The 23,416-nt window shown below is 43.1% G+C and overlaps 1 protein-coding gene across 3 annotated transcripts in view; it reads left to right on the top strand.

The window, feature by feature from the left end:
• Nfkbiz (NFKB inhibitor zeta) overlaps positions 1 to 22,682 on the top strand; it is a 29,764-nt gene extending 7,082 nt beyond the window's left edge. The window contains exons 1-12 of one of the 3 annotated variants that reach the window (XM_027412516.2): positions 11,628 to 12,022; positions 14,238 to 14,377; positions 14,933 to 14,963; positions 15,095 to 15,195; positions 15,381 to 16,210; positions 16,776 to 16,881; positions 17,270 to 17,416; positions 17,605 to 17,668; positions 17,953 to 18,122; positions 19,575 to 19,685; positions 19,777 to 19,944; positions 21,358 to 22,682. In XM_027412516.2, coding sequence (XP_027268317.1) covers positions 11,737 to 12,022; positions 14,238 to 14,377; positions 14,933 to 14,963; positions 15,095 to 15,195; positions 15,381 to 16,210; positions 16,776 to 16,881; positions 17,270 to 17,416; positions 17,605 to 17,668; positions 17,953 to 18,122; positions 19,575 to 19,685; positions 19,777 to 19,944; positions 21,358 to 21,411 — 2,208 coding nt within the window. In that variant the 5' untranslated portion in view covers positions 11,628 to 11,736 and the 3' untranslated portion in view covers positions 21,412 to 22,682. Of the gene's footprint in view, positions 1 to 11,627; positions 12,023 to 14,237; positions 14,378 to 14,932; positions 14,964 to 15,091; positions 15,196 to 15,380; positions 16,211 to 16,775; positions 16,882 to 17,269; positions 17,417 to 17,604; positions 17,669 to 17,952; positions 18,123 to 19,574; positions 19,686 to 19,776; positions 19,945 to 21,357 lie in introns of those variants that run through there. The other 2 variants (XM_027412515.2, XM_027412517.2) reach the window with 2 other exon arrangements.
• Positions 22,683 to 23,416: the final 734 nt, after the last annotated feature.

Raw genomic sequence — 23,416 nt, forward strand, 5'->3', positions numbered from 1 at the left:
TTTTTTGAGACAGGGTTTCTCTGTGTAGCTTTGGAGCCTATCCTGGCACTCTCTCTGGAGACCAGGCTGGCCTTGAACTCACAGAGATCCACCTGCCTCTGCCTCCCAAGTGCTGGGATTAAAGGCGTGCGCCACCAACGCCCGACTATTCTCACATTTTAAACTAACCATATTTCTTATCTACCCGATGCCATGTGGCAGTATCTTCCTTCAACATGGCATGTTCATCTGGTTTCTTTCTGCAACTGCTCTCAACTCCTCAGACTTTGCCCTTCTTCTTCCCAGTGTCCTCTGACTGGCTCTCTCTCCTAACCTTATCCTGTCCAGCTATTGGCCAGTCAGCGTCTTTATTAAACCAATCACAGTGACATATATTCACACAGTGTAAAGGAATATTCCACATGCTGGTTTTGACTGTAATCCTATCATGAGGAGGTAAGGACAGGTAGATCCATTCTGTGAGCTCTAGGCCAAAGAGAGTGCCTATCTCAAAAGACAAAACAAACAAAGAAAGCCAAGGTGTACAGTGCCTGAGGAATGACACCCAAGACTGACCTTCTGGCGTCTACATCCCCGTGCTCTCTCTCTCTCTCTCTCTCTCTCTCTCTCTCTCTCTCTCTCTCTCTCTCTCTCTCTCTCGCGCGCGCGCGCGCGCCGCGCGCGCGTGCGCTCGAGCACACACACACACACACACACACACACACACACACACACACACACACACCACACTTGGGGGCCCGCCACCCAGCTCCCAAGTAAATCACTCACAGAGGCTTATTCTTTGTTATGAGTACCGGGCCTTAACTTGGCTTGTTTCTAGCCAACTTTTCTTATCTTTAGATTATTCTATCTATTTTTTGTCCTATTTTCTTATTTCTGTAAACCTTCCTCTTACTCCGTGGATTGCCGTGTAGCTGTGTGGCTGTGTGGCTGGCCCCTGGCATCCCCCTCTTCTTGTTCTCTTGTTCCTGTCCTTCCACCTTTCTCCTACTATTTATTCTCTGCCAGCCCTGCCAGCCCCACCTATCCTTGTTCCTGCCTCACTATTGGCCATTCAGCTCTTTATTAAACCATCCGGTGTTTTAGACAAGCAAAGAATCACAGCTTTACAGAGTTAAACAAATGGAGCATAAACAAAAGTCACACACCTTAAAATAATATTTCCTATCACACACACAACTCATGCATGTCCATGTACACACACACACACACACACACACACACACACACACACACACACACACACGCCGAGGAAGTTTGACTACTCCTGAGGCTTCCTTTCCAGACTGTACATGGACCCTTCTCAGATTGTATGCACAGGGCCACTGTTCCTTGCATATCAATGGTACCTTTAAAGACACCATTTAAATGAATAGGAATAGGCTTATCTCCAAATATAGTCTCGTTTTGAAGTCCCAGTGTTTAGGGCATCCACTTTCTCTCGTGTCGGGGGCACAGTTCAGACTGTAACTGAGCAGCTGGACTGGTAGGTTTGATAGGGCCACACCTTAGAGGATGTGAAGCCAGGCTCAGGGGATTAGTGTGATCTGGACTTTGTCATTGGGTTCAGCAGTTGAGCGGGAGAAATGTCTTCCAAAACTTCCAGTTACTTTTGTTTGTTTAATCATTTATTTGTTCGTAGGAGTGTCTTCCTCTATCTTCTTTCCTATGTTGGGGGTTCAGTACCAGGTCACTCACTTGACCTGGAGCACACCCTTTCAGCTAGACTGGCTAGCAGAGAACCCCTGGGATTGGCCTGTCTGTCTCCTTTGCTGGGGTTATAGACTTGTATACCAAGCACCTATCTTTTACAGGACTGCTGGGGACCAGCACCTTATGCTTGCACAGGAAGCACTATACTCATCAAATCATTCCCACAGCCTCTCTAGTTGCTATTATTATTATTACTTTTAAAATTACATTTTTAGTGTGTGTGTGTGTGTGTGTGTGTGTGAGAGAGAGAGAGAGAGAGAGAGAGAGAGAGAGAGAGAGACAGAGACAGAGACAGAGACAGAGAGACAGAGAGACAGAGAGACAGAGAGACAGAGAGACAGAGAGAGAGAGAGCGAGAGCAGGGCATGTGTGTGCCATGGTGTGTGTATAAAGGTCAGGAGACAGATTTTTTTTTTGGAGTATCTTTTATTTTATTTTATTTTATTATTTCAAATTAGGAACAAGCTTGCTTCAGATGTCAATCCCTTCTCCCTCTCCCTCCCCTACCCCCAACATCCCACCTGCCCCTAGCCATCCCCCCTCCATTCCCCAGGCCCTCAAAAGGGGCTCCCCAAAGTCTACCACATCATCCTGGGCCAGGCCTAGGCCCTTCCCCAGGTGACCAGGTCAAGAGAGCATCCCTTCACAAGGGATGGGCTCTCAAAACAGGAGACAGATTTTGAGGGTCTGTTTTTTCCTTTAACCTGTGGGTCCTGGGATTGAATTCATGTCCTTAGGCTTGACAGCAGTGCCTTTTTACCTGCTGAGTCATTTCCTGAGTCCCCCAGCCACTTTTAAATAACATGATAGTGAGAATGAGTGCAGAGGGGTGGGTAGGGACCATTTTGGAGAAAGAACTATTAGAACTTTCCTATGGTGAAATGAAGATGGAAAAGCATCAAATCTTTAAGTCATTTAGGAATTTCTGGAAATGTGGTGTGTGTGTGTGTGTGTGTGTGTGTGTGTGTGTGTGTGTGTGTGTGTAATGAATGCATTTGGATGTGCTGGTGCATATATATACATCCGAGGTCAGAGTATGACTTTAGGTGTCTTCCTTTCGATGTCTGTCAAAAAGCCTTCTGTCAAGGTTTCTCGGTGAATCAGAATGTACCATTTCTGCTAGCCTGGCTAGCCAGTGTGTTCTTGGGATGTGTCTGTCTTCACCTCCCAATGCCAGGGCTAGAGGCACATGCAGCTGGACCTGACTTTTTACATGTGTGCTGTGGATTTCAAACAGGTCTTTGTGCTTGCAAAACAAGCACTCTCAGCAAACCAGGTTTGATGGGTGTATGGTGCAAAGAGGGAAAATAAGTTTGGCTTCCTTCCTTCCTTCCTTCCTTCCTTCCTTCCTTCCTTCCTTCCTTTCTTCCTTCCTTCCTTCCTTCCTTCTTGTGTATGCCTGTATGTACATATTTGTGTGTGCATGTACATATGAATGAGATGTGCATGTGTGTACATATGGAAACCTGAGGATAGCCTTGCGAATACTATCTCAGGTGCTGTCCATCTTTGTGTGTCTCTGTGTGTGGTGTGCACATGCATGCATGTGTGTTCTCATGTGTGTACTACCACACTTGACATTTCAGTACATGTGTTCTAGGGACTGAACTCAGGTCTTCATGTCTTTACTGGGTGAGTTGTCTCCCACAGGTTTTTTTTGTGGCAGCATGGGATTGGAACATAGAGGTAAGGCCAGCACCACAACCTGGAGACCTTACTTAGGTCAGAGCTGCACTTGTGGGACTGGGTGATGTTTTTTTATTAAGTTCAGAAAGGATGAGATCAAAAAGTCTCACTTCTGATCCATATCTCTAAACTCAGCAGTTGGGAGCCAGAAGCAGGCAGATTTCTCTCTGTGAGTTCCAGGCCAGCCTAGAATACATAGAGAGTCCCAAACTATTCAAGGCTACATAGTAAGACTATACCTCAGATAAACCAAAAAACCCCCAAACAAAACAGAAGTGTCAGGTGTCAAAGTGCTTTGTGGTCATTTAGGCATGGAAGGCAGAAGGAAGGCTTTGCAGTCCATTTGAAATGGCGCCTCTGGCTTTCTTTACCTTGCCTCCATTCCTAGCACATCACACCACTTGCCCTGAGTTACACAGCAGCTCCACTGTTTTCTGTCTGCACACAGACACAGAAGTTCAGGACTGTCCAGTACACCACCCGGAAGAGTGTCAACAGCACTGTGTGTTCCTTAAGTATTTACTGAATGAATGTACAAATAGGTGAGATTTTGTGACTGATAGCATTTAGGATGGTCATATTCCAGATATTGCCTTTTATTTTGTGTTCAAGTTCTCTCTCTCTCTCTCTCTCTCTCTCTCTCTCTCTCTCTCTCTGTTTTTTTTTTTGAGACAGGGTTTCTCTGTGGCTTTGGAGGCTGTCCTGAAACTAGTTCTTGTAGACCAGGCTGGTCTCGAACTCATAGAGATTGACCTGCCTCTGCCTCCCGAGTGCTGGGATTAAAGGTGTGCGCTACTAATGCCCTGGCTCAAGTTTTTTTTTTTTCTTTAACAAATGTTATTTGATAAGTGAACACCAGCACAAATCAAAAAGGCTCAACCTGAAAAATTAATTTTGTTTCTGCTTGCGTTTCCCCTCACTTGTGGATTTCAATCTGACAAAGGTTACCTTGTATCCTCCGCTGCCACTGCATTTCCTTGTAGGAAACCAGATGTGACTCTGGCTTAAAAGGAACAGCCATTTTTGCAATCTGGTTACTCCTGGATTATCTGTTTGCATCTACATTGTTATTTATTGAGTTTTTGTTGTTGTTGTTTCTGCAAGGCAAGATGTCTTTCCCCTTTACTTGCTATATTTGTACTTAGACTCTTATCTGGTTGTAGCCAGCACTCCACTCACACATAACAAGTGTGTCTGCCACCGTTGTCCACATGTTTCTTCAGTAGTGTTGCTGCTATGGAATGGTGCCATACAGTTGCCATACAGCCTTAGGTTGGTTAGGCATTTAAACCAACTCTGTTAAGGAACCATCCAAGGTACAGTTGAACCTACTTTGAGTTCTCTTATCATAGCAACCCTTCTGTCTCAGCAGTCTGAATGGTATAAATGGCACTAGATGTACTGGATGAAGGAATTTAAATGAGGGTCCTCCAACAGATGGGGAATTCCTTTTTTTAGGAACTATTAAAATCACCGGGGAAGTGTTTCAGGAACCACAGACCAGTGTGAAGATCATACTAGGCACAGGACTCCATCTGATAAGTCATACCCATCTGGAAACCTGGGGAAAATGGCCAAGAGTCACTGATCAAGGATTCTGAGACTTTGCACATATAAAACTAAAAACAAAACCAAAAATCCAAAAAAACCAAAGCATCTTTGTGTGTGTGTGTGTGTGTGTGTGTGTGTGTGTGTGTGTGTGTGTGTGTCCTTTGCTCTTTCTGCACAACATTTTTTTGTCCACCCTCACCCTGACCCTGTTTGTTGGGCCTTTTCTGGAACTCTGCACTGCAAAGGATGATGTAGATTGACAGAGATATCGTCTTGTGGGTAACAGGGCAAGTCTATAAAAATCTAGACTGAGATTTAGGAGCTGGAATTTGACATGCTGGCCAGAAACAGGAAAGATGAAGGATGCTGAGAGGAGAGCTGATTTGCTGACTCTCATAGCTAATTGGTACATCTTCAGGAATTGCTCATCCCAAGTTTTCTGGTATATTAGTTTAGCCATACAATGTTTTAAATGACATCCAGCTCCTTCCTGACCAGCTTAGTGGCACAAATGTGAAAGTGCTTGGGGCAGGGGTGTTGGTGAGTCTGCTATACAGACACAAGGTATGACTAACAGGTCTTTTTTGCCCTGTCTGTGATCTATTCCTCCTTCTCCAGCTTCAGACACAGATATAGAGAGTTTACTCACAGCTCATAATAATGTAAATGAATGATAAGGGAATTAATATTTGCTCAGTTTCTAGAGCATGTCCAGTACACTGCATGCATTGTTCATTATCTCATGTGATGTTAACAGTTTGATTTAAATACTAGCTTTTCTCAGGTTTTAGGAGCAGAAACTGATACTGAGATTAAGGAAGTGGCCCAAGGTCACACAGCCGGAAATTGCTAGAATTGGGTTGCAGGCTTTACAGACATACCACAGTATCTCTAGGTGCCTTTGCTTGAACCAGAGAATGGAATTTTTTTTTTCCATTGTGGGCCAAATATTTGAGGTTTTGAGGACCATGGGAGAAGATGGAGGATATTACATAGGTACTAAGATAGGCACTTAAAATGAATGATTGGAAAATGCAAAAACCATTCTTAGGTAGCCATTTGCACAAAGGGTTTTGTTTTACTTAGAGCTTGGGGGCCCCCAGTTTCTGACTGTATACCAAAAGTGTAAGCAAAAGCAGTCTGTGGCAGGGAGGGGAGGTAATTAAATCTATCAAATCCACATATCTCTTGATATCAGAAGGTTCAGATTTTATTGTTGTTATCTGGGTTACATTGGTCCCATCCATAGCTAGCTGTATTTTTATCTTGTCACATGAGCTGTTGTTGGCATGACCTCATTAACTGCCACTTGAATTTTTGACCATTGACTTTATTGATCTTACTTCAGTCTTTGACCATTCTTCCAGCCATTACTTACACTAGAGATAATGTAAATAACCCTAAGACAGCATTTAGTGTATGGTGGACTTTCAGGAGTTACTAGCATTAACATTATCAGTGTGCCAAAGTATAGATTATACTGTGAGGCTATCGTTTTCATTATTTCATTGGTGATGCCTGTGTCGTACATGCCGTAGGCTGGTTTCTTTTTCAGCTCTTAAACATTTTTATAATTGATGTTTTTTATCTGCCATACACTACTTCCTTATCTGTAGAAATTTGGAGTAAGTCTCCATAAAAAGCAACAACTATAACAAACCCCTCTCCCTAAGCAAACACTTCAAGTTTTAGATTCCGAATTAGGGTTGTACATTAAAGAATATCCTTAGAAAAAGTTCTGGAACTAAAATTCTGGCACATATGGCACTCATTTCTTTATGTAATGAATGAGTGACATATGTGTATTAACCGTATTTAAAAGAAAGTGAGGTTAAAGAAGGCCCATGCCAGGGCCAGCATAGTGGCTGAGCTGGTAAAGGTGTTTGCTGCCAAACCTGATGACCTGGGTTCGAATCCCTAGTCCCATATAACAAAAGGGAGACCTGATTACTTCAAGCTGCTCTGTACATTTGCTGTGGAATGAACATGCCACTCCACAAGTAAATGTATGTAATACAAATATTAAAAAAAGATGGCTCCTGCCTCTAAACCCAGCACTTGAGAGGCAGAGACACTAGGACTGTAGCAACTTTGAGCTTGTCTCAGGCTACATAGTGAGTTCCAGGGCAGCCTCGGTTACAGAGCGACTCCAAGTGAGACTTTGAGTGTGAAATTTGTATTTAAGATTATTTTTTAATTTTATGTGTATGAGTATTATGTATGTATGTATGTATGTATGTATGTATGTATGTATGTATGTATGTGTACCATGTGTGTGCCTGGTGCCTTTGGAATCCTGAGGATCGTGTCAGATCCCTTGGAACTGGAAGTGGTTGTGAGCTACCATGTGAGTTCTGGGAACTGAATCCGGGTCCTCTGCAAGAGCAGCAAGTACTTTAACCCATGAGTCTTCTTTTGAGCCCTCAAATGTGAAAGTTCTGAAAAACAGAAATTGACATTTAAATCAGTCCAATCAACATTGTTGTTTTTGAGATATTACTATGTAGCTGAGGCTAGCCAAGAGCTCACCATATAGTCCAGGCTGATCTTATAACTCCAGATCTTCCTGCCTCTGCTTCCTAGGCACTAGAACTGTAGGTATGCAACACCATTCTCTCAAAATTTGTGTGTGTGTGTTTCTGGGCTCTGAACCCAAGGCCTTTTTCATGCTAGGCAAGTGCTTTACCACTGAGTTACATTAGACCCCAGCTAACTTTTATGTCCTGATCCATTGAATCCATTGTTCTGTCTTGTACTTTAATAGCTCTTTTACCTATAGATGATTTTTGTAATGTCTGGTATTGTTCATCTGAAACATACGGTTAATTGAAACATATGTATATATCGTTATAACCATGACAAAGCATTAGAAAATCTGTATCACTCAATTAACCGTATGTTTCAGATGAATAACGATATATACATATGTTTCATTATTAAAAAATATATTTGTGAAGAACATCACCACTGGCCTCATCACTAGTCTTTAAGTACTGGGAGGCTGTCCAACTCAAGAGATCTGTCAGATATTGCCTCAAAGTTCAGCTTTTCATTGAAAAATTTGAATTTTCTCATTGCCAACAAATACTGATAGCTGTCTTTTTGATATGGCAGATTTACTTTGCAATTAAAAAGAAACTGAACATCCAGTTTGTCACTTGCATGAAATTGGTTTTTGTGACAAACAATGGCTCAGCTCACAGCCCAGTGTTTGATTAGAACAAATGGCAAGCCATACTGTTCACCCTGATGGACAGATACTCTTCTTAAAGGCCATCGTAATTCAAGGTACAGCACAAACATCTCAATATGTCTCCTCTTTTGTCATAAAGAAAATTAAAGTGGTACATATTTCTAGGATCAATATGAATACAATTTAGACTCATTATGATTTTATCTAGGACTTCCTTAAGTGAAACACATCCCCCCCCTCCCCGCCCAGCATTAAGTGTTGAGATGCAAAAGGTGAGTCTACACTTCAGCTGGCTTAGCATCCCTCCAATTTGTAGTCAGACATTCATGTAATATGCTTAGCTGATACCAGGTTAATGCAAACAAATAGCAGGAATAGTCTGTAGGATTGTCCTTTCTCAGGCAGAAGCAGAATCTTCAGACAAGATCTGTTTACTGTTTGATGAGCTGCTGTTTCATTTGACAGTGACAGCACTGTAAAAAATTTCCCCCTTTCTGTCAGTCAACAAAATCGATGTTCAGATATTACTGACTTCTTGCCCGTTCTCTTCTTCAGCCAACATAGTACAATAGCTCACCCTCTTAGATGCTAGTGCTTCCATGTTAAATATGAAATGCTATTCTAAATTATTTATGGCATTAAAAAGTCCATTACATTTACATTTAAAAAATTCTGTTCCATTTTTAGAACTCTAAGTTATCGGTCTGATAATGATATTACAACACAACTGGTACCGTAAAACTGGTCAAACTGTTCTGTTGTTAAAACACAATAAAGTAAATTATTAACATCTGTAAAGCCAAGTGAAAGGATTTCTTGAGGTCACTTTGGGATAGAGTTCTCCTTTCTACAAGCCACACAGCTCTCTGATATATTATTTTTGCATTTTCCAGTGTCCTTAAGATGCAGTCTATCTAAGCCTTGGAGACAGGTCTTCTAATCTCCCCTTTAAAACACAGCATCAGCCCCGTGTTAGAAAAGTGAAATGTGAGGATTTTAATCACTGTGACAATGTGTGTGTGTGTGTGTGTGTGTGTGTGTGTGTGTGTGTGTGTGTAATAGAACTAGAAAAAGGGGTCATGAGATTTAAAGGTAGAGAGGGTGATAGAATCAGAAGGGGGTATGTTATGTTCTAGGAAAAGGTATCTAGGTAATGGAGGCAGGGGACACATAGTGTGTGGGGGCGCGGTTAGAACGGAGTATAGTGACAGATATATATAAAAAATGGCAGCGATGAAACCCATTGCTTCTATATGTTACCTTAAAAATTTATCATGAAAAGGCCATACCATTGAAGAGCCTTTAATTGGGCCTATTGTAACAATGAGAAGAACCAAAGGGTATCTGCCTGGGGGCCCACAGATTGAACTGGGGGCAGTCTGTTTATATTACAAGCCAGAAAGGGGGTGTTTGTACTAGTCACTTATGACCTTCCTGCAAAGGAAGGGTTTTATTGACACTAACCACAACATGGTCCCTTCTGTACCAGTCACAACTGTCCCTCTTGTAGGCTACCAGCAGGGGACATGTCCTCAATCTGGCCTGCATGGAAATGGTTCCAAGAAAAGTTTGGTACAAGCTGTTTGAGACAGTTCTGACCTGCACCTTTAGAAGCTGAGTTGTGTTTTAGCAAATGGCTGCAGCTGGCATGTAGCTCTGTGGAGTGTTTAAAGTGGTTTGACAGTTCTTTTCTCAAGGCTGCCTGAGCACAGAGCAAGAGCCCAACAGCAATCAATCAGGGAATGGAATCCTCTCATTTTCCCATCTTTGTTTATTTCCAGAAAACAAGCAGGAGTGCCATCTCTAAGAACTCATTAGTACTAATGTTAGCTGTGCTTTTAATAATGCTACCCCCTGCCTGATGCCTTCTAGAACTGTGGCTTGCCCTGGTCAGTCTCACCATTTCAGCCACACCAGATTGGTGGATTCTGCCTTAGTAGGGCAGTTTGTTTATTTGTTTATTTATCTATTGATTGATTGATTTTTCAAGACAGGGTTTCTCTGCATAGCTCTGTAGACCAGGCTGGCCTGAAACTCACAAGTGATCCGCCTGCCTCTGCCTCCCAGGTGCTGGGATCAAAGGCGTACTGCACCATCGTCAGGCACCTATTCATTTTTACTGTCCCCTTTGCCACTGTTTCTTCCTCTAGGTTGGGTCATCTTTCTTGGGCCATATCAATTAATTCTTACTGGCCACCGACTCCCTCAGTCTCATCTCCTCTAAAACTGTTTCCGCTTGAAATTCCTCCACATTCCTTCAGTGAGTGTCAAAGTTCCAGTAACTTCACCAGCCCCGGAGGTGCTCCACTTATAGTTACCTTTTACATTTAATGCTATCATCTTCCCGTTGGCAGTCCTAAAAGGCACTGTAAATTCTTCCCTGACTCCTGGCCTTAATTCCTTGCAGATGATTTTCCTGCAAACCCCGTAGGGCCCATCCTTTAGCTCTCATCTCCAAGCATCATTCTTTACAAAGACTTTCCCCTTGACCTCCTGTCTCCACAAGAAACTGTGCACTGAATTTTGTTATCACTCATGATGCTTATTCACAGTCGGCGTCTTTTAATATAACATGTTTACTTACCTTATTCCTACGGTTAAAATGTACTTGAAAGGATGGACTTAATCATTTATTCCTCCCAAATAAACTTTCCTTGTCCTCTTGCTAGATGGATTTGCGATAATACTTGTATCATCATTGAAAAAGGTATTCAAGACAAACATCAAAATCCCTGTGTTTATCAGACAGTAAAGTGGTGCAGAATAAAACATTACATATGTACAAAAAAAATACATGCATGTATGTGCACTCATCTATATACCTGGCAAGGAAGACTTTATTCTAGTATTGAAGGAGATGAAGTGTGAACATTGCTTTTTATTCCAATACTGCACCTAAAAGTAATAGTAATGGCCCAGATAGGAAGTTAGAAAAACTTAAGCGCTCTGAAATGGAGACCTGAAAGAACGCGGGCAAACGCTTCCAGGTTTGGAGGCGGCTAAGTGCTGGGAGGCACGGGAGGAGACTGAACTCTGAGGGCGGAGGGTTGCGTGCACGCACGGCTGGCTCGGGTCTTCCCACTCCGGGAACCGGGCGGACCCGTTCCCGCAGCAGCCCGGGGCTCCCCGCAGGCATCCGGGATTCGCAGGCCCCGACACACGGTCTGTTGCGGGGCTTGGACCCTTGGGGGTGCGGCGGGCCGGCCGGGGAGGCTTGGAGCTGCTGGCACGGGTTAGGGTCCGGGGCGCGGGTGCTGGGTGCTCACCGGGGTTTCCAGGTGAGCCGCCGGAAAACAACCGGTTGGCCCGGGCAGGGCGGGGCGAGGGCGGAGGGCACATTGCCTCATTCTGGGCATTTTACTGGAAACTAGACGCATCCGGAGGCGGGGCGGGAGGCGGCCCAGGCGCCGCCAATGGCGGGAGGGGTACCGGAGTGGGTGGAGGGGAAGGGGGTGGGGGCAGCCGGCGATCGCGGCTCGTTAAATAGCCCGGCCGCCTCGGGGCGCGCACGTACGAGCCGCCCAGCCACAGCTAGCCACGCAGCCCGCCGGTGGCGCAGGTGTCTAGGGACCCCGAGCGCCTAGCCTGGGAGCATGATCGTGGACAAGCTGCTGGACGACAGCCGCGGCGGAGAGGGGCTGCTGGACGCGGCCGGCGACTGTGGCCTCATGACCAGCCCGCTCAACCTGGCCTACTTCTACGGCGCCTCGCCGCCCTCCGCCCCAGGTGCCGGCGACGCAGGCTACCTGTCCGCCGTGCCCTCGGCGCCCGGCTCGCCCGGCTCCGACTCCTCCGACTTCTCCTCCACCTCCTCTGTGTCCTCCTGCGGGGCCGTGGAGTCCCGTCCGAGAGGCGGCGCCCGCGCCGAGCGCCCGCAAGGTACCGGCCCGCGGGACCCCGCGTCTCTATTCGGGGTTCACACGCCTGGGAGGATGGGGCCGGGCTCCCCAGATAGGGGCCGCCTAGACTTTAAGCGGCTCCGGCGACTTCCTGAGCGGCGGGACAGACACGGAGTAGTCATGAGTGACTGCTAAGATGCCTTGTCCTGATTCGGGCACGAAGTACTCGGCTGTCTGCGGAGTCCGGCGACTTGGGGCTCCAGCTCCGAGCACCCTGCTGGATAGAGCGCTGGCACCTGGGGATAAAAACCTGGGAGTCTCTCATCTCCTAACCCTTTACCTTTTCACTTCTCCCCCGCCCCAGAACTCGACCACCTCTGACACAGAGTTGTAGTTTTCTTCTTGGAATTCTTTTAGCGAGAAGCAGTGCTAGAGGATAAAACCTTGGGTGCTGGGTTTAGAGCCACGTCTCATTCCTAATATATTTATAGGAAAAACATTTATCAAGATGTAAGGGAAAAGTTGGGGTCGGAAAAGTGATTCAGGTTCAGCGCGTAGTTTATGATGATGGAGTTTCAGAAGTCTGCTCAGAATTCTGCGGTCTTGTTTTTCTGTGTGCTTTAGAATGGAAAAGTTAAGCTAGCGAAGCCCGTTTGTTTTTTTCTTTTTCTTTTTCTTTTTCTTTTTCTTTTTCTTTTTCTTTTTCTTTTTCTCTTTCTCTTTCTCTTTCTCTTTCCTTTCCCCTTCCTTCCTTCCTTCCTTCCTTCCTTCCTTCCTTCCTTCCTTCCTTCCTTCCTTTCTTTCTTTCTTTCTTTCTTTCTTTCTTTCGCTGCGAGTTGCATGGTTTCCTTTCTTCATAAACCCAGTTGCATAATTTGGGGATGCCGCTGTGGGTAGATTTAAAGACCGCCTAGATTACCTCAGCTGTTGGAGCTTCTAATCGAAATTATTTTAAAGAACGACTCCTTGCTGTTCCTTGCTGATGGCCACTCAAGCTTTGGTTGTCTTTTATTTTTCAAAAAACATACATTTAACTTAAAACGATGTGCCTTAAGCCACAGTGTCACGTATAGCCTATCTAAAAAGTTGGGTGTATATGCATTCCCAGCCCTTTCTGAGGTCCTTGGGCCCTTTGCCGACATTGACTGAACCGATTTTTTTTTTTTTTTTCTAGTTCTTGGTTTATCATTGGGGATTCCTGAAACTGCATTTTTCTCCCTGTGACGTGAGCATGGGATTTTTAACTCTGTCACTCCGAAGGAATGCTGTTAGATTCTGACTATTGGGGTGTTTGTTGAAAACCCTGAACTTAAAACGGAAGACTATCTGATCATTTCACTTGCCTGTAACTGAGATGTTTGTCTCATATGCTTGTGATATAGATGGTCAAATTATGCTTTGGTCTCCATTTTATTTTTCCTGTTTTAAATAGTGGACCAGCTAGCTATTCATTTTCTGGCATTATAAATATTATGCTCAATTACTATGCAAGAGCTTGTTAAGTTGTGGCTGGGAATGGAACCTGTGCTCATAGTAAATTTTAAACTGCAGTCTGGAGTTTTAAGGTGAATGCGCCTGTTTCCTTTTTACTTAGAATGCCCATGCACGTAATTCTAAGAGCAATAAGTGAGGGGGAAATCCTGTGTGTGTATGTGGAAATGTGCTCAGTGAACTCAAGCAGCTTTCTTGGCACAAATGAACTAAGGAAATACTGAGAAGTGTAAGGCAGTGTTAATTGTTAGGTTGTGGTACCTTGAGGTCTTTAGAGGAAGTTTTGTTCCTTCTTAGGTGAATGAAGTGAAGGTATTTTATACTTTGTACATAAACATAAAAGATTTTGTTTTAAAAAGTACAAACGCCTCGTTTATACTCTGCTCCTCCAAGGATCTCTCAAAGTCAAGAATAATTATAAGTCTACAATCTTGGCCAAACCTCTGATCCTCTTTCATGAGTAAATAGTTCCGAGAGACAGAGAGGCTTTACTTGGGTATATCTGTCTTTTGGCTCCAAGGATCCTGGACCATGTTTGATGGCACTTTAATTCCTTAGGGTGCCTGGTAGGAACCCCTATCAGTCACACTGACCCCTAGAGAAGAACTGGACACTGATGAGAGCCCATTGACTGAGATGGTGGAAAGGAGTTGCAGTCTGCTGTTTGAGGACTTTCTCCATCAGGCTGCAGTGGGAGGGGGGTACTGTCATGATTCATGGCTGTGAAGAGATGTAATGGAGATGTTTCCTTTTCTTTTGAACAGTTGAGCCCCATATGGGGGTTGGCCGGCAGCAAAGAGGACCTTTCCAAGGCGTTCGAGTGAAGAACTCAGTGAAGGAGCTCCTGCTGCATATCCGAAGTCACAAACAGAAGACTTCCAGCCTATCTGTGGATGAGTTTAAGGTGCCAGCTGCTCTTTATTTTGAGTGAGGGAGCGGGAGACTAGTCTGTCAAGGTTATATTATTATTATTATTTTTTTTTTGCTAATGTAGGTCTAGTAAGTCACATGCATTTTGTCATAAACTTTTACCCGAGTTCATAGGATAGGATATATTTGTTTTGTTATTTGCTTGCATTTGGCTCAGTGCCTTGTATGTGAGAGAAATTTAATGAGAGAACAAATGACAGTGGTTTAGGGGCAAGGCAATTCACAGGGTTCAGTAAAAGTGGAACATTTTGATTAGAGGGGAAAGAATCAGACCGTCTTAATTATTTCATCTTGACCAGGGTTGACTAGGCTAGAAGTGAAAATGGAGACGTGGAGAGAGAGAGAGAGAGAGAGAGAGAGAGAGAGAGAGAGAGAGAGAGAGAGAGAGAAAATGAACACAAAGATAGCTGTTCTGTCAGTATTTGTTTTGTCAGAGATTGACAGTGTGTTGTAGAGGGTGGGAGAGAGAAATCTGTACTAAGTGAGAAACCATTTCATATGTGCTAACCTGCAATCTTTTCCTTTGTAGGCACAGAGTGTGAACATTGAGCAACTCACAGGTAAGAGCTACTTCTGGCTATTCATAACTTTGTTGGTGTCTTCACAGTAAAAATGACTTACTATGGAAATAGGTAGAATTTGTAAAGTGAAATGATCACAGGTTGCATATTTCTCTCTTTGGGAACAGAAGTGAAGAGCACAGTATCTGCAGTGGGGAAAAGAAAGGGAACGGATCCTCTGTCTGATGGACCAGTTTGCAAAAGGCCGGCTCTGTTGTCTACACACTTTGTGGTAAGCATCTCACTGTTTGCCTCCGAACACTCTGTGGAACCATTCCTGGGGGACTGCTGCTATTCAGAGAAGTTGGCACTTGTGATTGAAGTCTAGTCATGGGACCCTACCACAGAGTCTACACCTGGCTCTTGGCCTTCTTTTAAAGGAAGTGATAGTGAAAGTTGTTTTTTCCTTCTTCCTAGACATCACCTCAAACACCTACATCTGGGGAGAGCATGGAAGATGTTCGTCCAAATGAATCCAAACTGGATAGCAGTGCTGATCTGCTTCAGAACATTATAAACATCAAGAATGAGTGCAGCTCAGTTTCACTAAACACTGTCCAGGTTAGCTGGATGAGCCCTGCGGTACCCCAGAACTCCCCTAGAGACCAGTGCCAGGATTTCCATGGAGGGCAGGTCTTCTCTCCACCTCAGAAGTACCAACCATTCCAAGTCAGTGGCTCTCCACAAATGATGGACCAGGCTTCTATGTATCAGTATTTGCCACAAACCCAGAGCATGCAGCAGCAGCCGCAGCCGCAGCAGCAACAGCAACAGCAACAGCAACAGCAGCAGCAACAGCAGCAGCAGAACTATCCACACAATCCAGCTCTGCAGTTCAGTTCTTGTTCCAGAACATCCCAGTCTCCCAAGTATGAATCAAACCTCTTTGATAGTCAAGATCCACAGTTCTGCACAAGCCAGAGTTTTGTGTCTCTCCTGAGTGGCCACGGGGAATCTGAGAATATTGCTGTTCCCCTTCAGCCTTCCTCCAGCATCCCACAACAAAATGAGACTCACCTGCAGAGCTTTAGCCTGATGCCAAACAATGCCTGTGAGGCAGGCAGGGTGCATGATGCCGGCTCACCCTCTTTGGGTACTTCCCTGTCACTCCAGAACATCATGGGAAGCCCAATGAACACCACACAGCTAGGGAAGTCATTTTTTCAGTGGCAGGTAGAGCAGGAAGAAAGCAAATTGGCAAATATTTCCCAAGACCAGTTTCTCTATAAGGACTCAGATGGTGACACGTGAGTATCTTTCATCTCGTGTATTTTCATAGTTGAACCTTATTGGTTGGCACAGTGATAATTCATGTTCCTAGAAAGGATGTTCCTTTTATATTTTTTCATCATTTAAAAATATATGCACTTCCTATGAATAATAACCTGTGTTGAAGACTAATGTAGATCAGTGGAAACAATGAGATCATGACTAATCCGTCAGTTAGGAGTTGATCCGTAGGTTTGTCTTTAGAATTTTGGACAAGTAACGCAAAATCTCCATACCTCTAGTTTCTTTACATATACAATACTAATGTTTCTGTCATAGAATTATATATGAGTATTTATGCTCATGTGAGTGTTAAAAAATAATAGATTTTAAGTATTCAGCATGCGTTCAGCATTGCCTCTTCTTAACTTTTCTCTGTTGCAGCCCAGGCGGCCTGCGTTTCAGAAAAGCCAAATTCTTCTCTGTAACATTTCATTGGAGTGTATCAATATAGCAGAAATAGGGGGAAGGAAGTGTTTGTTTTCTTAGATTGACTTAATGAAGTCAGAAGCAATTCATCTCTTTTCCTTGCCTCTCTGCCAGGTTTCTCCACATCGCTGTCGCCCAAGGGAGACGGGCACTGTCCTATGTTCTCGCAAGAAAGATGAACGCATTTCACATGCTGGACGTTAAAGAGCACAATGGACAGGTGAGGAGGGTGTTGACATGGCCAAGGTGATGTGACTTTGTGCCAGAGTGGGGGCTAGCCAGTCTCAGGTGCAGACTGTTGAAGAGCCCCAAATCCAGAGACTTCCAGGTTAATATTAACTTTGAGATACTGAGCTGACTTTTTGCCACTGCCAGCCTTGAAGTCATTAATGTTCTCTTTGAAGTTGTTTGGCCAAAGATTTGGTATAATTAAGCCGCACCCTTAGCTTATTTTAGTTTCCTTGTCTTGCTGTAGTTGGTTGTTTATTAATAGGACTTATTTTCTTGGTGTGGACATTCCCCTCAGCCATCGGTTAGTTAGTTTCATAGTCCTTGTTATGATAGTGTTATGGGTTTCAAAAGCATCTTTCTTCTCTAAATGTCCACAGAGTGCCTTTCAGGTGGCCGTAGCTGCCAATCAGCACCTCATTGTGCAAGATCTGGTGAACCTTGGTGCCCAGGTGAACACCACAGACTGCTGGGGAAGAACCCCTCTGCATGTCTGTGCAGAGAAGGGCCACTCCCAGGTGCTCCAGGTAAGAGGCCAGAAAGCTGGCTTCCATCATCATTGCATTGCCAAAGGCTTGGATGTAAGAAGTTGCGTGTAGGCTGCTGCTTAGAATCAATCTGTTTTGAGTTGATTTATTGATTTCTTAGCACAGTAATAGCAGGTGACTGTGTACCTTGCCTTTGGATAACAGGTGTGTATCTTAAAAATTTGCAGGCAATCCAGAAGGGAGCAGTGAGGAGCAATCAGTTTGTGGATCTTGAGGCAACTAACTACGATGGTAAGCAACTGCGACTTTCTTGGATAAAGAACTGCATGAGAGATGGGGCACAGAAATTCTAAGAGTATTCAGCGTCATACTAAGAAAGAGAGGAGGGAAATAAAGCTAAATGTTTTCTAGGTAAAATTGGTGTTTAAATTGCCTGGCAGTATTCGGGCCACTGCACTAGGTTTCATAGAGACCGTTTTTTAAGTGAAATGAGGAACCATCCATCCTTAGGATAATTAATTGTAGTGACCAGAAGACTCGATGGAGGGCTTGACTTCTCGTGACCCTTTTCCCAGGCCTGACTCCCCTCCACTGTGCGGTCCTGGCTCATAACGCTGTGGTGCACGAACTACAGAGGAATCAACAACCCCATTCACCTGAAGTGCAGGATCTTTTACTGAAGAATAAGAGCCTGGTTGACACCATTAAGTGTCTGATTCAGATGGGAGCCGCAGTAGAGGCAAAGGTGACTTCCAGGTGGAGGGTGGAGGTGGGGGAGGGGGTGTGTGTGGGTGGCCTGCAGGCGCAGATTGAAACTACTTCCTCACCCCACTCTTGTTTTTAAGTTGATGGAGTGAATAGCTTTGTATGTGCAGTTAAGAAGCTTAGCCTTGAAAAAAAAAAATCCTTTAATCCGGTCTCTTGATTTCTTTTTTAATCTGTGGGTTATCCAGACAAACAAACAAACAAACAAAATCATTTAGCTGTGAAGTAAATTATTTTTTTGTTGAAAAGTTTAAAGAAGCTGGAAATTGATGTTACCCTGGCTTCTGTTTTTGTGTTGACAATAGAGATGGTACTTTAGGGAATGATTTTTCTTTTCTTTTTTTTTTTTTTTCAGAAATATACCCAGCCATTTTTCGTTTTAATTAACTCTAGATATAGTCAAGTTGACATCATCCAAGAATAGCTATAACAAGTCCAACTCTTGTCAGCTTAACAGATGATCATCTTTACTTATGTCATGCAAAATTTTTAAAAGAAAATAATAAGTTCACAATGATGCCTAACATGTTATAACTAACACTTGTACTATTACAAATACCTTACAAATTTAAAATAGGTGACAATGCCATCTGAAGGGCATTCTTTTATTATCTCAAATTTAAAAATGAAAAGCATTGATATCTTTTGATTGATATTATAACACATGATAAAGAAAATTACAAATATCTTTACATAAACATTAAAAATACAACAGAAACATTCATGTCAATTATAATCTTTCTTTTTTTTTTGTTTCTTTTAAAATTTTGATTTTTTAAATATTTTTGTTCGATTTTTGTCTGTGCATGTGTTTGGGTCCATGTGGCAGTCAGAGGACAGCCCACGGGAGTTGGTTGTCTCTTTCCACTGTGAGTCCCAGGACTTGGCCTGGCTCATCAGGATTGGCAGCAGGCACCTTACTCCCTGAGCCATCTCACTGGCCCTGTGTTAAACTGGAAATAAGTGTTTTAAACTGGAAAATACTCTTTTTAAATCCAGGGATTGTTTACTGATTATTGTCTGTGTCCTAAATCACTGTGTTAAGTACATTGGGAATACAGATGCCCACGTGGGTCTCTGTGGGGCTTGCTGTGTGGCCCCGCCCTGCTGTTGCTAGGTCTACAAGGCAACCAACAAGACTGGAAACACAGTAATACATAATAAGTAGCCTTTGATGTGACACATAAAAAAGTGGCATTTTATAGTTCTACATTTTAATGGCTGGTCTATGTATGAGTAGAATGTGATCAGAATGGAGTAGGTAAAATTAATTGGGAATAGAAGAGGAATAACTTAGGGTTCAGGGAGACTGGCGAAGGGGAAACCTCTTCAAGTAGTCTCAGAACTGCTTTGGACGTTTGAGAGGATGAAAAGCATACTGTCTAAAGCATGGTGTCTGGAGCTTCACTCTTCCCCTTCTTGCCTTTACAAGGATCGTAAAAGTGGCCGCACAGCCCTGCATTTGGCAGCAGAAGAAGCCAATCTGGAACTCATCCGCCTCTTTTTGGAGTTGCCCAGTTGCCTGTCTTTTGTGAACGCAAAGGTAGTTTTTAGAAAGCATTGGAATGGCCTTCCCACCTTCCAGTTTTTGAGTTTTCCCCCTTCCTGATGTGTGCCGTTCTGTTTGTTTTCAGGCTTACAATGGAAACACTGCCCTCCATGTTGCTGCCAGCCTCCAATATCGGGTGACACAGTTGGATGCAGTCCGACTGTTGATGAGGAAGGGAGCAGACCCGAGCACTCGGAACTTGGAGAATGAGCAGCCAGTACATTTGGTTCCTGATGGCCCTGTGGGAGAACAGGTGAGGGAGGGCCACAGTGGGCGTGGACATTCCCTTGCGCCCTTCGGTCTGAAATATATAGAAGGAGGAGGCTGTGCAGGGCAAACGCTAGCTGATGCTCTGCAAGCAGGCTGTTCTAGTGTCGGATGTTTGAAGTAATATAGGCACATATAATAAATGCTTAGTGAATATCAGTTTTTATAATCCCACCAACTGGTCCTCCATAAGAAATGGAAAAGAGCCTAGAACATGTTAAAATTATGCTGTGCTTATTACATATGGTTATATTTTATCATTCGGGAGTGAATAGTCTCACACGAGTAAACTTTTCTCCATAAGAACTTAATCTTTTGAGAAATTATCTTTGATGGACATATTTTCCCAGAGGGAATCTGGGTGGTCGGAAGCTGCGGCTAGATGATTACATGCATTATTAATTATAAATTAATTTATGCAGGTTAGCTTTTCCTTTGAATCTCTAGCTGTCATCAGAACCAAAATGTTCTAGTAACTTGTCTGGGGAATCTCTTTGGAATGTAGACACTTGATAGTTTGTAGCAGTTTTCATTAAAAAATATAAAAGGCTTTCAGTAAGGCTTAGCAGAAAAAAAAATCGTACTTAGGACAGGCACCATAATTAGTTAGTAAGCTCAAGCCCAGTACTTGCTGCTTTCATGTGGTGTACTCTCACATAGCAGTGCTCTGAGGCATTGCTGGGCTATGAGGCACTTCACTTAATGTTCTTGGAGTGCTGTCATTGTTCCTTCTGTATGGGGTGTGCTGTCATGGAGAGGGCTTCCCCTTTATTTTATTTTGTGGCCGCTGGACAGGTTTTCTTTTGGCAGCTATAAGCAGCCACCACAGTCCTCTCTTCTAATCTCTTGTGGGCTGAGAGGTAGACACCATAATTTGTCCTACTGGAATACAAAATCACTGGAGACGAGTATGGTGGCTTTCTTGGGACCCATGGAGTTACACACAGTTGCTTTAACATTTGGATAATCTGGCCACTGTTTTGACTTGGAAGTCATTGAGATGTACTTGAGTGTGTGTGACGGGGACTTTGCATTCTTGTTACCAGAGGCTGGCTTCACAATAAGCGTGATAGTCTTAATATGCCACAATTACTGCCATGTAGTAGATCTTCTCACAGACACTAGTGGTAAGGATTAGCAGAAGAAGGCAGACCTGTTTCAGTTGCTGACTTTCAATTTTAGTGGAAATGCTCTACTGTCTCGCACGCAACAGTCATTACAAGAAACTTGAAATAAGCTGTAAAAGTTGTCATTCTAAAACCCTTGGGGTTGGTGAGTTGACTCAGCTATGCTTACAAGCTAGGGGCATTGTAGAGGGTTTATGAGAGGAGTGAAACTCTGGAGAAAGTAGCACACTTTGATCATTAGAAGTAAACTTCCCAATTCATTTCTCTTCCAGATCCGACGTATCCTGAAGGGGAAGTCCATTCAGCAGCGAGCACCACCGTACTAGCTCCCTTGGCTTGGAGCCTGGCCAGCAACACTCACTGTCAGTTAGGCAGTCCTGATGTATCTGTACATAGACCATTTGCCCTGTATTGGCAAATGTAAGTTGTTTCTATGAAACAAGCACATTTAGTTCACTATTATATAGTGGATTATATTAAAAGAAAAGAAGAAAAATATTTAATTTTCTTGGCAGATTTGCATATTTCATACCCAGGTATCTGGGATCTATACATCTGAATTTGATCTGAATGGTAAAATTGCCTTCAATAAACAGTAGGCTTGGGGTAGGAAAAGACTCATGGGAAAAGACTTGATTGTGGCATAAAGCATTGCTCACATGGCTATTGCCAGTTTCAAATTAGGTGGACTGGGAACTTGAAAAGAAACATGAAAGCATTTGAAAGGGGACAAAAAATTTGGATGTACTGTTGATGCTTCTTTGGTCTGATGCAGGATCTGGTGGTTAATACTCTCTTGCACTAGAGGAGAGAGGCCGCTGGCTAGAATGTGGTCTTTGAAGCTGTATATAATTGTTATTTTTACCTTTAAAATGTTGTATGTTTGTGATTGTTAACGAGGACATTTGAAGCATGCAAATCAATAAAACAGAAAAGAGCTAGTGGGTCGTTACTGCCTTTAAAATTACGCACACTCAACAGCAACTTTTATAGTTTTCACAGATGAAGCTCATGAGAGTGTGTCCCAAAATTGCTGTTTGGTTTGCAAATGGGCGGTTTCATACATTGGAAAGAGATATACTTGTAGGTTATTGTATGTTCTTGAAGAGACCATTTTTGTGAATCACCTCTTGCTGAAGTTTTTGTTTGTCCTTAATAGAAATTATGAAAATTCAACACTGAAGCAGAGCTTGTTTTCTATTGTCAAATAGTAATAACGTGTTGTGATGTTTATACTATTCATAAAAATGTTTTACTTTTTAGTAATGTTAATTCTTTAACATTATTTTGCTTACATTTGATATACCTGGGAAGAATATATTTAGCTTTGATTATACACTGTTTCTTTTTGATAAATATGACCCATTAAAATGATGTCTTTTAATTGACTATCTTTGTAGCTAAGGACTCATGTTCTTTTTTAAAAGATGACCTTTGAATTGGATTGTTTATATTGTTTGATTCAGGATACCTTATGGGTAAAAATTTGATTCAGTCACTTGGCATCTCTAATGTATGAACTCAGTCCACTCACTGACAAAACTCATGCATAGTTTTAAATGAATATTAATAAACTCATGTTGTTTTATAATCTGCATGTTGTTTTCTTAGTGTCTTTATTTGTGTGTGTTGGTTGAAAAGTACTGTTTTTTTTTTCCCACTGCTAAAGATTGACTCTAGGGCCTTGTGCATGCTAGGCAAGCTTTGCAACCACTGAGCTATATTTCCAGCCCAGAGAAAGTATTATTAATGGCAAACACTACATATCTTTGAATTACATTTTTGTTTGTTTGTTTTTGGTTTTTTAAAGACCATGTTTCCTGAAGTTAATGCCTTTTAACTTCAAGAATGGCTTGCTATGCTCATGAGTAAAAGTTTAAGTTCTGAAAATATGGAGTTTAATAATAGATGCTGTTGACTACTCAGCAGTTTATATGCTAAAAAGGCTGAGAGCTCAGAGAACAGTGTGGGTCAACCTGAGAGGGATGGCCGTCTCAGAACAGTGTCAGGTGGAAGCACTTCCCTTTCCCAACGTTACAGCTGCTGCCCATGTATCCTAGTCTTGAGCACCCGATAAAGCCATGAGTTCTTTTCGTGGAAATGTCTGTAAATGTATGTTGCACAAAACTGCCCTCCAATCCAACCTGTCACCATCTTCATGGTTCAGCTATGCCTGTTTGTGATAAAGATCTTCACAGGTGATCTTATTGACTGTTGACTTTCCCTCACAGAAGGAGGTAATAGGAGTGTCAATGGACACTCACTTGAATATTGGACCACTCCAAACAGTTCTATTTCTACTCTAATTGCATGTGGCCTCAGGGTCTTGGG

This window comes from Cricetulus griseus, chromosome 4, assembly GCF_003668045.3.
Source record: "Cricetulus griseus strain 17A/GY chromosome 4, alternate assembly CriGri-PICRH-1.0, whole genome shotgun sequence".
Lineage (NCBI taxonomy): Eukaryota > Metazoa > Chordata > Mammalia > Rodentia > Cricetidae > Cricetulus > Cricetulus griseus.